The sequence below is a fragment of the Oryx dammah genome, unplaced genomic scaffold (genome assembly GCF_014754425.2).
Source record: "Oryx dammah isolate SB20612 unplaced genomic scaffold, SCBI_Odam_1.1 HiC_scaffold_19, whole genome shotgun sequence".
NCBI classification, from domain to species: domain Eukaryota; kingdom Metazoa; phylum Chordata; class Mammalia; order Artiodactyla; family Bovidae; genus Oryx; species Oryx dammah.
Window position 1 is genome coordinate 44,214,271 of NW_024070203.1, and position 12,744 is coordinate 44,227,014.

Consider the following 12,744-nt stretch of genomic DNA (forward strand, 5'->3'; position numbering starts at 1 on the left):
AATGACAAAGTTTGGGACCACCCCAAGAGAGAACAATATAATGATCAGCTGCCAAACAAAGCATGAGAGGTCCTGACTGTGAACATTCTGAAAGCCAGCAAATAAATCCACAGCTCAAAGCCATAAATGTCACTTTGTTTTGGTTTGCTATGTCAGTTTCACCGTAAGTTACTGCATCACCCTTGTGGTCCAAAAGGGGTGATGCACCTCCCCAAGTGTTCAATTTGATGCACTTCAACCCTTCAGAGATGGGCTTCCTTGTTCAGTATAAATTGAGTCAACATTAAATGTGGCTTTAGAGCTCTGGAGGTTTAAAATGTAATTTGAGTAAAACTGGTTTTTTATCTGTGGTTTTGCTAAATAACCAAATACATAGATGGTCCTTGGATTTGGAGAATCTTTTATCTTATTTATTAAAGATGTCATGAGTCATCTTAAAAGATTAACATATTAAAAAACAAAGATTAACACATAACTTGCTTCAGATAAAAATTGAAGTCTCAAAAGTGAACCAAATAGAGTGTAAGTAGATACAAGTTAATAAATGGTTGAAATGTAATGTGGTGCATTTAAATCAATTTAGGGAGCTGAGCTTTGTCTCTCCAGTTGAGGGGGAGGTTTGGATGTTGATCATTGTGGACCCTGGGCATCAAGAAATAGGACTGCCATTTCACGTGCTTTTTCTGACCCTAAACTCTATAGTTTGACATACAAAATTGGTATCTGGTGTTCTAGGATCAGTTGGGAAAAGCATTTGAGTAAAAATAACAGACTCATATGAAACATGTGCCAAATTATAGTAAAGTAAACTCTACTTCTAGAGAAGGCGATGGCACCCCGTGCCAGTACTCGTGCCTGGAAAATCCCATGGACAGAGGAGCCTGGTGGGCTGTAGTCCATGGGGTCACGAAGAGTTGGACATGACTGAGCGACTTCACTTTCACTTTTCACTTTCATGCATTGGAGAAGGAAATGGCAACCCACTCCACTGTTCTTGCCTGGATAATCCCAGGGACAGGGGAGCCTGGTGGGCTGCCGTCTATGGGGTCACACAGAGTTGGACATGACTGAAGCGATTTAGCAGCAGCAGCAGCAAACTTTACTTCCACCAAACCCCAATTTATAAAGGAGATATTGGTGGAAGTTTGTCATGAACTTCGTGTAATTATTAATGTCACAATTAATAGCATCATAATCTTATGGAAGAATTGACCACACATTTCAACATCAGCATTATTTTAAATTTAAAAATTGTCATCAAATATGAAAATCTAGAGAAAGTTCTGTAGTGCGTGAACCATACGTATGGAAGAATATTCCACAGAGTAGCTTCTGGGTTCTGTAACCGTCTAACCTGCTTATTCTCCACCACACAGTCCTCGGTACCCCAGGATATGAACACATTGCATTACAGCCTTGGGCCCTGCACCTTCTTTTCAATCTTGGGTGAATCTGTACAGTGAAAGTGAAACTGGCTCAGTCATGTTCAACTCCTTGTGACCCCATGAACTATACAGTCCATGTAATTCTCTAGACCAGATTATTGGAGTGTGTACCATTCCCTTATCAAGGGGATCTTCCTAACCCAGGGATTGAACCCAGGTCTCCCACATTGCAGGTGGATTCTTTACCAGCAGATTCTTTACTGAGCCACAAGGGAAGCCCTAATCTGTACAGTGGGCAATAAGAATACTCTGGAGTCCATTACTACACCAGGATGTTGTAATAACCTAACTGTAAGTGACTGAATCATATTCACTCACCTATGCGTGCTAAGTCGCTTCAGTCCTCTCTGACTCTTTGCTACCCTATGGACTGTTGTCCACCAGGCTCCTCCATCCATGGGATTCTCCAGGCAAGAATACTGGAGTGAGTTGCCATGCCCTCCTTCAGGGGGTCTTCTCCACTCAGGGATAGAAGCTGCGTCTTTTACATCTCCTGTACTGCAGGCAGATTCTTTACCACTGGTGCCCCCTGGGAAGCCTGAATCATATACATAGGTCCCAGTAACCTAGGCTAAACACATCCCTAACTCCCTTTAGCTCAGTTCCAGAAAGAACTATGGCCATTCGAACATTTCAGAATATGACAGAGGCATAAAGAGTCAACAGTCATAAACACTTGCAGTCAAAACATTTCACTTTTGCAAAATTGTAAGAGCATATGACTAAGTAAACAGTTTGCTAGGGATCCTATAAATAAAAGGCTTTGAAACTCAACCTTGTTTTTTCAGTTTCATGTAAATTAAGATTTATTCTTAAATGCATATAACTCCACTACTTTGGTATAATAGGTATTAGCATATATTTTATATCTTTGTCCATGCTTCTCCATGTTTTAAATATCATGAGTAAATTTTTGAAATACTTAAGTACTTAACTAAGAATAATAAAGTTAATATATGTTTAAGTGTCTTAAATAACATTAATAATGTTTTAGAGTTTTTAATAGTAAAATATTAAATTCAACCGTTTTTAGCTTGATAGTACTGCTTCTGCCAGAACTTAATGGTACTTATAGGTAGAAAGTAGACACTCAAAAATATTTGTTGAATGAACAGATGAATAGAAAGGAACCTCTTTGTGACTCTTCCATAGCATCACTAAATCAAAGTGCCTTTCAAATTAAATTGAACCCATTGGCCATACCTTACATTTATCATATTAAAACTATGCTAAATGTCTGAGTGATGTGGATCTATTTTTAATATGAAATATGTCAAGAAGCTTTATTCATTATATGCAAAGGTGTACTGACCCTCTCCTTTTTCTTCCTATGGGGAATGCACAATTTCTGCTTAATTTCACAGCTCTGTCAAGTGCACATTCTCAGGAGTATGCCCTAAGCAGAGCTATTACTTGGATGTCTTATTACAAAAATTATGGAACAGCTTTCCTCAGTGTGTATGTTATATTTGCCTTTTTATGAAGGACAGATTCTACACTGTGGCCTTTATTTTTTTATTTTTTTTAATTTTAATTTTTACTTTATTTTACTTTACTGTATTGGTTTTGCCATACATTGACATGAATCCACCACGGGTGTACATGAGTTCCCAAACATGAACCCCCCTCTCACCTCCCTCTCCATAACCTCTCTCTGGGTCAGCCCCGTGCACCAGCCCCAAGCATGCTGTATCCTGCATCGGACATAGACTGGCGATTCGTTTCTTACATGATAGTATACATGTTTCAATGCCATCCTCCCAAATCATCCCACCCTCTCCCTCTCCCTCTGAGTCCAAAAGTCCGCTCTACACATCTGTGTCTCTTTTGCTGTCTTGCATACAGGGTCATCATTGCCATCTTTCTAAATTCCATATATATGTGTTAGTATACTGTATTGGTGTTTTTCTTTCTGGCTTACTTCACTCTGTATAATCAGCTCCAGTTTCATCCATCTCATTAGAACTGATTCAAATGTATTCTTTTTAATGGCTGAGTAATACTCCATTGTGTATATGTACCACAGCTTTCTTATCCATTCATCTGCTGATGGACATCTAGGTTGTTTCCATGTCCTGGCTATTATAAACAGTGCTGCGATGAACATTGGGATACATGTGTCTCTTTCAATTCTGGTTTCCTCGGTGTGTATGCCCAGCAGTGGGATTGCTGGGTCATAAGGCAATTCTATTTGCAATTTTTTAAGGAATCTCCACACTGTTCTCCATTGTGGCTGTACTGGTTTGCATTCCCACCAACAGTGTAGGAGGGTTCCCTTTTCTCCACACCCTCTCCGGCATTTATTGCTTGTAGACTTTTGGATCGCAGACATTCTGACTGGTGTGAAGTGGTACTCATTGTGGTTTTGATTTGCATTTCTCTAATAATGAGTGATGTTGAGCATCTTTTCATGTGTTTGTTAGCCATCCATATGTCTTCTTTGGAGAAATGTCTATTTAGTTCTTTGGCCCAATTTTTGATTGGGTCGTTTATTTTTCTGGTATTGAGCTGCAGGAGTTGCTTGTATATTTTTGAGATTAGTTGTTTGTCAGTTGCTTCATTTGCTATTATTTTCTCCCATTCAGAAAGCTGTCTTTTCACCTTGCTTATATTTTCCTTTGTTGTGCAGAAGCTTTTTATTTTAATTAGATCCCATTTGTTTATTTTTGCTTTTCCAGAATTCTGGGGGGTGGATCATAGAGGATCCTGCTGTGATTTATGTCAGAGAGTGTTTTGCCTATGTTCTCCTCTAGGAGTTTTATAGTTTCTGGTCTTACATTTAGATCTTTAATCCATTTTGAGTTTATTTTTGTGTGTGGTGTTAGAAAGTGATCTAGTTTCATTCTTTTACAAGTGGTTGACCAGTTTTCCCAGCACCACTTGTTAAAGAGATTGTCTTTAATCCATTGTATATTCTTGCCTCCTTTGTCAAAGATAAGGTGTCCATATGTGTGTGGATTTATCTCTGGGCTTTCTATTTTGTTCCATTGATCTATATTTCTGTCTTTGTGCCAGTACCATACTGTCTTGATGACTGTGGCTTTGTAGTAGAGCCTGAAGTCAAGCAGGTTGATTCCTCCAGTTCCATTCTTCTTTTTCAAGATTGCTTTGGCTATTCGAGGTTTTTTGTATTTCCATACAAATCTTGAAATTATTTGTTCTAGTTCTGTGAAAAATATCGCTGGTACTTGATAGGGAGTGCATTGAATCTGTAGATTGCTTTGGGTAGTATACTCATTTTCACTATATTGCTTCTTCCAATCCATGAACATGGTATACTTCTCCATCTATTAGTGTCCTCTTTGATTTCTTTCATCAGTGTTTTATAGTTTTCTATATATAGGTCTTTAATTTCTTTAGGTAGATATATTCCTAATTATTTTATTCTTTTTGTTGCAATGGTTAATAGAATTGTTTCCTTAATTTCTTTTTCTACTTTCTCATTATTAGTGTATAGGAATGCAAGGGATTTCTGTGTTGATTTTATATGCTGCAACTTTACTATATTCATTGATTAGCTCTAGTAATTTTCTGGTGGAGTCTTTAGGGTTTTCTATGTAGAGGATCATGTCATCTGCAATATTGCAACTAGAAGAAGCTGAACAGTTCAGAACCCATGTTTTCCAGGATGGAGTTAAAATTTAGATTTATTTACATTTTGGGCTTCCCAGGTGACATTATGGTAAAGAATCCATTGATCCTTGGGTCAGGAAGATCCCCAGGAGGAGGGCATGAAAACCCCTCTGGCATTCTTGCCTGGAGAATCCCAAGAACAGAAGAGCCTGGAGAGCTACCATCCATAGAATCACAAAGAGTTGAACATGACTGAAGCGACTTAGCACATTTTTATATTGTAACTCCCTAATGTGTGAACAGAGATAATTCAAGAAAGGAAATTGGACAAGGAAGACAGGAAGACAAGGAAGCTCATATGGAATGAGATTTGCTCAGGATTCCCCACCTCTGGTCTACTTCCTTCTTTCTCTTCCCCAGTGAGCAGGACAGACTCTCAAGTGTCTATAAAATCCAGTGTTCTCTTGTAAAGCCAAACTCTGAGTATACATTTATGCATCATCGAAAAACTAAGTGCCACTCTAGATCGGAAATATTTCAGAGAATGCCAGAATCAAAATGCTTCTTGCAAATGCTGAATTTTTCCACTTGACATTCAGATTGAGATAGTGAGAAAAGATAAAAAGCTATGAGGTGAATAATGGTGTATTGACCACAGAGCTGTGGGCTTAGTGCTGGGTGCTCTTACACATGCTTAATTATGAGAATGGAACTGTGATGCTGTGATGGAAAAACTAGACTTCCATTGGATAAATAAACTGTGAATCAAATAGGCAAAATTTCCCACATTGACCTGGCTGTCTCTTTAAAAATTTTTCACTTTTAAAAATTTCATATTAATCTTGGAAACTCACTGGAAGGTACTCAGTGGTTAGCATGAAAAGGCATCCTGTTTTGACATGATGATGAAAGAAAACATATGTATTACTTTTAAGGTAGATTTTTCTATTAGATGATGTGTGTGATTGGTTCTTGGAGAAAGGCATGGCAACCCATTCCAGTACTCTTGCCTGGAGAATCCCTTGGACAGAGAAGCCTGGCCAGCTACAGTCCATAGGATCACACAGAGTCAGACATGCTTGAAACGACTTAGCACACAGGCATGCACTCACATGATTGGTTCTAAAGATGTGACTCTTTGAGGTACCCTGCACAAGAGCGTGTTACTGCTCATGTTGATTGATCGGAAAGTTATAGTAAAGCCTTTTAAAGTCTCTGGCAGATAATATGCTGCTGTATGCTGCTGTACCGCTGTTTACAACAGCTTGATGTAGAGAGAAATAAATCAGTTAAAAAAGATTAAGAAAGTGGATAATACAAGCTGCCTGTTGAAAGTCCTCCACAATAACTGAGTGTTTGTTATAAGTTGAGGAGGGTAAGTCAGCCTTTATCAGGAAGCAAAGACATATTTCAGTGTGATGAGAAAAAGATAAAGATTTTTTTCTTAGCTTCATTCGGCTGGTGTAATGAACATTATTGATTAAAATGTTAGGATCAATAAGGACTTAAAATTGGAGTAAAGGAGAACTTAAGGAGGGGAAAAAGGTTATGTTGTATGTTGAGTAAGCTGACAATTAAATGCTTTGTAAAAATGGATTCTTTTTTAAACATTAACTCTCAATTAGAGCTCTTGGCTTTCATTGGCATGTGCATGGAGGTACATGTAAAAGGACAATTATATATTATTATCAAACTTGTACACTGAATATTTATAAACACCATATACTGGACAGTGTATCCAATCCCTTCTCCCCTTCTCCAGGGCTTCTTCCCGACACAAAGATTGAACATGGGTCTCCTGCATTGCAGGCAGATTCTTTACTATCTGCACCATCAAGGAAGCTCATACTATAATATAGAGGCTAATTATAAAACTTCAGCCCATCTGAATATGTGTTCTTAATGCTAAAGAGTTCTCTGTAATGTTAATAAGAAAACTGCTTTTCACGTCATTTAACAGCCAATGGAACTGATCATATTTCTCCCTAGAGTACAATTACGTCTAATAATATGGCTGTGTTTTGTCAGATTCTTTCTAAAATTGCAGCAGTAATTTTTCAAGTCCCTTTCTCCTTTTTCGTAATTCATCAATATCTGAACCTACCAGGTGTACTGGGCTCCTGTGGTATAGCCTCGCAGACATGGATAAATGACAGATATTTGTCACATATAAACAATTGCACTGTAGAACTTTAATTTGTGGGAAATTCTAAACAGATCTAGAAAAATGCACACGTAAAGTACCAAACCACAGGGAGGTAAATGTGAAAGTGTACAGAAAAACAATAAATATCAATCAATGTAAAAATGAAACAAAAGCCAATAATATAGATGTTAGGCGGAGAAGGCAATGGCACCCCGCTCCAGTACTCTTGCCTGGAGAATCCCATGGACAGAGGAGCCTGGTAGGCTGCAGTCCATGGGGTCACACAAAGTTGGACACAACTGAAGTGACTTAGCAGTAGCAGCAGTACAATAGATGATAGGACAAACATCTAAAAGTGGAATTTTTATGAAATATGTGCAGAAAGTACCCCTATAAAACAATTCAGAGACTTGAAAATATGAACAAGCATAGGGGGTTCATAGCTGCCTAAGAGTTGCTATAGAGAAAAATGTGGAAGAAGTAAAACAAAGGCCTTAAAGGAATGGAAGAGGACCAGGGCTCACCAATCACTGAATTCAGGACTAAATTGTGAATTTTCTCAGTCTGTTCTGGGCACTACATTGCTGAATAACTCATTAAAAGTTCCTTGTCAGAAGTTTACAGTCTTGTTAGATTGTGTTTAAGAAACACACCTTTAAAAAAAATTCTGACCTCAGTGAATATTAATTTCACTTTTTTCTAAAATATTGTATATAAATCAGCATAAGTCTATTAACCATGAAAATGTGGACATGAGTGAAGAGTATTAGCAAGTCATTTCCTTTAAAGTACATGAAATATCAGTAAAGATTAATATCTGATAAGAAAGCTTATTAAATTACTTAAATTTACTTAAATTTTCTATGTATAAGCTCCCTCCTAAAAAGAATTCATTATGGGTTTGTTGGAGAAGACTCTTGAGAGTCCCTTGGACTGCAAGGAGATCCAACCAGTCCATTCTAAAGGAGATCAGTCCTGGGTGTTCTTTGGAAGGAATGATGCTAAAGCTGAAACTCCAGTACTTTAGCCACCTCATGCGAACAGTTGACTCATTGGAAAGACTCTGATGCTGGGAGGGATTGTGGGCAGGAGGAGAAGGGGACGACAGAGGATGAGATGGCTGGATGGCATCACTGACTCGATGGGCGTGAGTCTGAGTGAACTCCAGGAGTTGGTGATGGACAGGGAGGCCTGGCGTACTGCAATTCATGGGGTCGCAGAGTCGGACACGACTGAGCGACTGAACTGAAATGAACTGATGGGTTTGTTTTAAATGCAAATACTTAATTTAGGACCCCAGCAGTGTACCTCTAAAAGCAATTTTTAAACAGGTATTCTACATAGAAAAATAAATGGCTCATTGTCTAGTTGCTTTGAATTTGATTTTGAAATTCATGTAAGACAGGAGGAAAAATAATTTTCCCTCTACTCTTCTGACCTCTTAGCTGAGACTCCTGTAATAAAGACAGATTAACAGGAGAAAAACAAACAGAAGTTTATTAACATGCGTACCTCATGAGTACATGGGAGATAGATGCCCAGGGAAAAATGAGTACTTCTCCCAGGAGGCACACTGTTCCACCTTTCATCGGCAAGCCCAGTTGTCCTGGAGCATTAACAGTTACTGGTGAGGTCTGACCTGCCCTTGCTTTTGCCACAGGTGCACCCTGAGTGTGACCCTGGAGCAGGCCATCATTCTGGCCAGAAGCCACGGACTGCCTCCTCGCTACATCATGCAGGCTACAGATGTGATGCGAAAGCAGGTGAGCCTCACACGTTTCAGCAAGTTATTTCTCAGGACCTGAACTTGAAGGTTCCTTGGTTCATTTATCATAGTCTGGCAGGTGCCTGCAAGTGACAGGCCCTTTTCCAGGCTCAGGAAGTGTGAGCAAGAAATACGGATTCCCAGAGAAGAAGCCCAGACATCTCTATGACGGTTCTCCGGGAAACTCAGACAACCTGAGAAAAGGGATGTCTGAGAGGTAACAGGTTGGAAGCAAGGGAGGTGGCCCGGCAAATGGAGAGGAGTGGATTTGAGGCTGTGTAAAATACCAGATAAAAGGACTGAGGCATTTTCTGGGAAAGACAGGTCATTTAGTGACGTTGTATAATAGACTGAGGAATGGGGAGGGGTGAGGAGTTGAGGGCTCTGCTTGCTTCTGGAGATCTTGAAGGGTCTCCCACACCATGCTAAGAAGTGTGTGCCTTATTCTGAAGATAAAGAACATATCTCAGGTTTTCCTTCAGAGGATGAAGAGCAGCCTTTGGACTGTCTTTAGATCACTGATATACCTACAAGTGAAAAAGAATACACTCTTACAAAGTGAATGGGCTTTCTTCCTTTTTTGTTTTTGGCTTGGCCAAGTGGCTTGCTCTATCTTTGTTCCCCGAACAGGGAATGATCCCAGGTCCCTGTTGTTAAAGTGCCAAGTCCTAACCACTGGACCACCAGGGAATTACTTGAACTTTCTATACAATGGCTCAATAGTATTTAAGTATGCTAGTTTAGTTTTGAATCCTTAAGATTCTTTACAAAGATAACCAAAATGCACTAATCTCCAGTGTACCAATTATTAGGAAAATGTGCTTAATATAGTAGAAAAAAGTCACAAATCTGTAGAAGACAAAGAAGTCAAAAGACATCAATTTTGTATTTTATTCTGTCACCTTTTCTTAAGGCTACTTCAGAAAATTGATTTAACAAGTCTCTTGCTGATTTGGTTTGAATTATCCATTAATAGTGAATGACTTAATTTTTAAGCTATGCTTTTGTAATTATGCCTGCTTTATTTACTAAAGGCTTAGTGTATACCTCTCAGGTAAACATATAAATCCCTATGGGTTTGCTCCCAAGATTACACTGCTGCTGCTGCTAAGTCGCTTCAGTCGTGTCCGACTCTCTGTGACCCCATAGACGGCAGCCCACCAGGCTCCACCGCCCCTGGGATTCTCCAGGCAAGAACACTGGATTGGGTTGCCATTTCCTTCTCCAATGCATAAAAGTGAAAAGTGAAAGTGAAGTCACTCACTATAAAATGTCAACTGAACCAAAAGAAAAATCTGTGGAGACAGTCCTAAGTGAGGCTGGTGCCTGTCTTGGATCTTTAGAGATTAGGGACAGAGAGTACACACTGTATATCAATACATTGCTGCTTTGAGTTGGGAAGCCCAGTGCTGAAGATTGAAAACTAAGATCTCACAAGGTCCAAGAGGGGTTTGCTAAGTAAAGGTCAGATCTGTGAGAAGCAGATGACACAGTGTGGGTCAGCTGCAAAAGGGCAAATACAGATGGAACAGCCTGCAGGTTTGGGAAGGATTTTTCAGGTAGATATTCAAATTTGGCTTTAAAAAGTAGATCCAAAGTAAACTTGTGATTATTCATATCGGGGCTGGGATTTGGGCACTAAAACATACAGAAAGAGATTAACTTTTCTGTTTCACTGTGTTGCTGTTACAGTAACTTTGCAATAATTCTTGGAGGAGACCTCTTAAATTTATGGTTTATGACAAGACTGGGAGACTGATAATTGACCTTTTTTAGAATAGTCGAATTAGGAGGTCATTACAAGTTGGCTACCTGTACATTCTTACTGTATGGATTTGAATAATCAAAACCATTAGCCGCTTACAACTGGAAACTAAGATAGATAAAACACAGATGGGAAAAGTAAAAGCAGTATTACCTGGGTCTTGATGAGTTGTTTAACCGGCTTAAACCTCTTTTGAATATATTTGTGTGGCAGAGGATAAGATGGTCAGATAGCATTACTGGCTCAGTGGACATGAATTTGAGCAAACTCCAGGAGATAGTGAAGGACAGGAAAGACTGGTATGCTGCAGTCCAGGGGGTCACAAAGAGTAAGACACAACTTAGCAACTAAACACATACACACACGTATGTTATTAATATGTATTACTCTATATTTATAAAATAAAAAAGACTGAAAAGTTGTGAACTTTGTAAGTTTATTTCTCAACTGTGCTATTTTTCAATATTTATCACTCCTTCCTCCTATCGTTTATTAATAAATCCATTGAGAATGGGTAGCTTCCTTCTTTTGTTAACTTGCTTCTCTGCTACATCTGGTTTTGAGACAAAAACCTGACTTGTGCCTTCTTTGTGAAAGATCATGGAGCCTGGGGCTCTCTCTTTATAGAAATTGGGGTGCCCAGGTCCCAGAGGAGACTTTTGAGATATTCCTTCCATGCCCCATCCTCTTCCTAGTGTCTGCAGTTCCAGGCAGTGAGGTTAATGTCTGGGATCCAATCCACAAACCAGCTCTTACCAATGTAGAATCTGATTAGTTAGAACACAAGTGTGAATCAGCTCTCTAACTTTACTGATTCTCTTGTCATTCAACCATTTAGATTCAGCTTTCCAAGAGACTGAATGGTTAGAAAGTTCGTCTGATTAATGAACAATATTTCCTAAGATCTTTAGTTTCCTTTGGAGGAACAGGAAACTTTTCAGCATGACTTTTTGTCCGTATTTCTAACTGCAGTGCAGACATACCCCCGCAGTTTGGTTCCAGAAGCCCCCACAGATGACAAATCCACTGATGTGCAAATACCTTACATAAAATGGCAAAGGAATACAATGAATACAAAAGGCCTTCTGTTTTCACGGGTTTCCACACCCACAGGTTCTGCATCCATGGATTTAACCAACTGTGGATCAGTGACATAGTGGATTAAACTTACAGGTGCAAAACCCAAGGATATAGAGAGCAAACTGTACAGTTTTCACATACCAATTTTATGTATATATGCATAAAACATATGGATTTGAATAATTGGTTGAGTTAGAAGAAAAATAAAAGAAGTTCAGTTCAATTGCTCAGTTGCGTCTGACTCTTTGCGACCCCATGAACCACAGCACGCCAGGCTTCCCTGCCCATCACCAGCTCCCGGAGATTACCCAGACTCATGTCCATTGAGTCGGTGATGCCATCTAACCATCTCATCCTCTGCCGTCCCCTTCTCCTCCTGCCTTCAATCTTTCCTAACATCAGGGTCTTTTCAAATGCATCATCTCTTCGCATCAGATGGCCAAAATATTGGAGTTTCAGCTTCAACATTAGTCCTTCCAATGAACACCCAGGACTGATTTCCTTTAGGATGGATTGGTTGGCTCTCCCTGCAGTCCAAGGGACTCTTGAGTCTTCTCCAATACCACAGTTCAAAAGCACCAATTCTTCTGCGCTCAGCTTTATTTATAGTCCAAATCTCACATCCATATATGACTACTGGAAAAACCATAGCCTTAACTAGATAGACTTTTGTTGACAAAGTAATGTCTCTGCTTTTGAATATGCTGTCTAGGTTGGTCATAACTTTTCTTCCAAGGAGTAAGCATCTTTTAATTTCATGGCTGCAATCACCATCTGCAGTGATTTTGGAACCCAGAAAAATAAAGTCAACCACTGTTTCCACTGTTTCCCCATCTATTTCCCATGAAGTGATGGGACCAGATGCCGTGATCTTAGTTTTCTGAATGTTGAGCTTTAAGCCAACTTTTTCACTCTCCTCTTTCACTTTCATCAAGAGGCTCTTTAGTTCTTCTTCACTTTCTGCCATAAG

The 12,744-nt window shown here is 39.3% G+C and overlaps 1 protein-coding gene across 1 annotated transcript in view; it reads left to right on the forward strand.

The window, feature by feature from the left end:
• Positions 1–12,744, forward strand: part of PREX2 (phosphatidylinositol-3,4,5-trisphosphate dependent Rac exchange factor 2) — a 305,433-nt gene that overhangs the window by 277,183 nt on the left and 15,506 nt on the right. Inside the window, exon 38 of the mRNA XM_040261348.1 lies at positions 8,825–8,927. Within this exon, the coding sequence (XP_040117282.1) occupies positions 8,825–8,927 (103 nt within the window). The remainder of the gene's footprint in view (positions 1–8,824; positions 8,928–12,744) is intronic.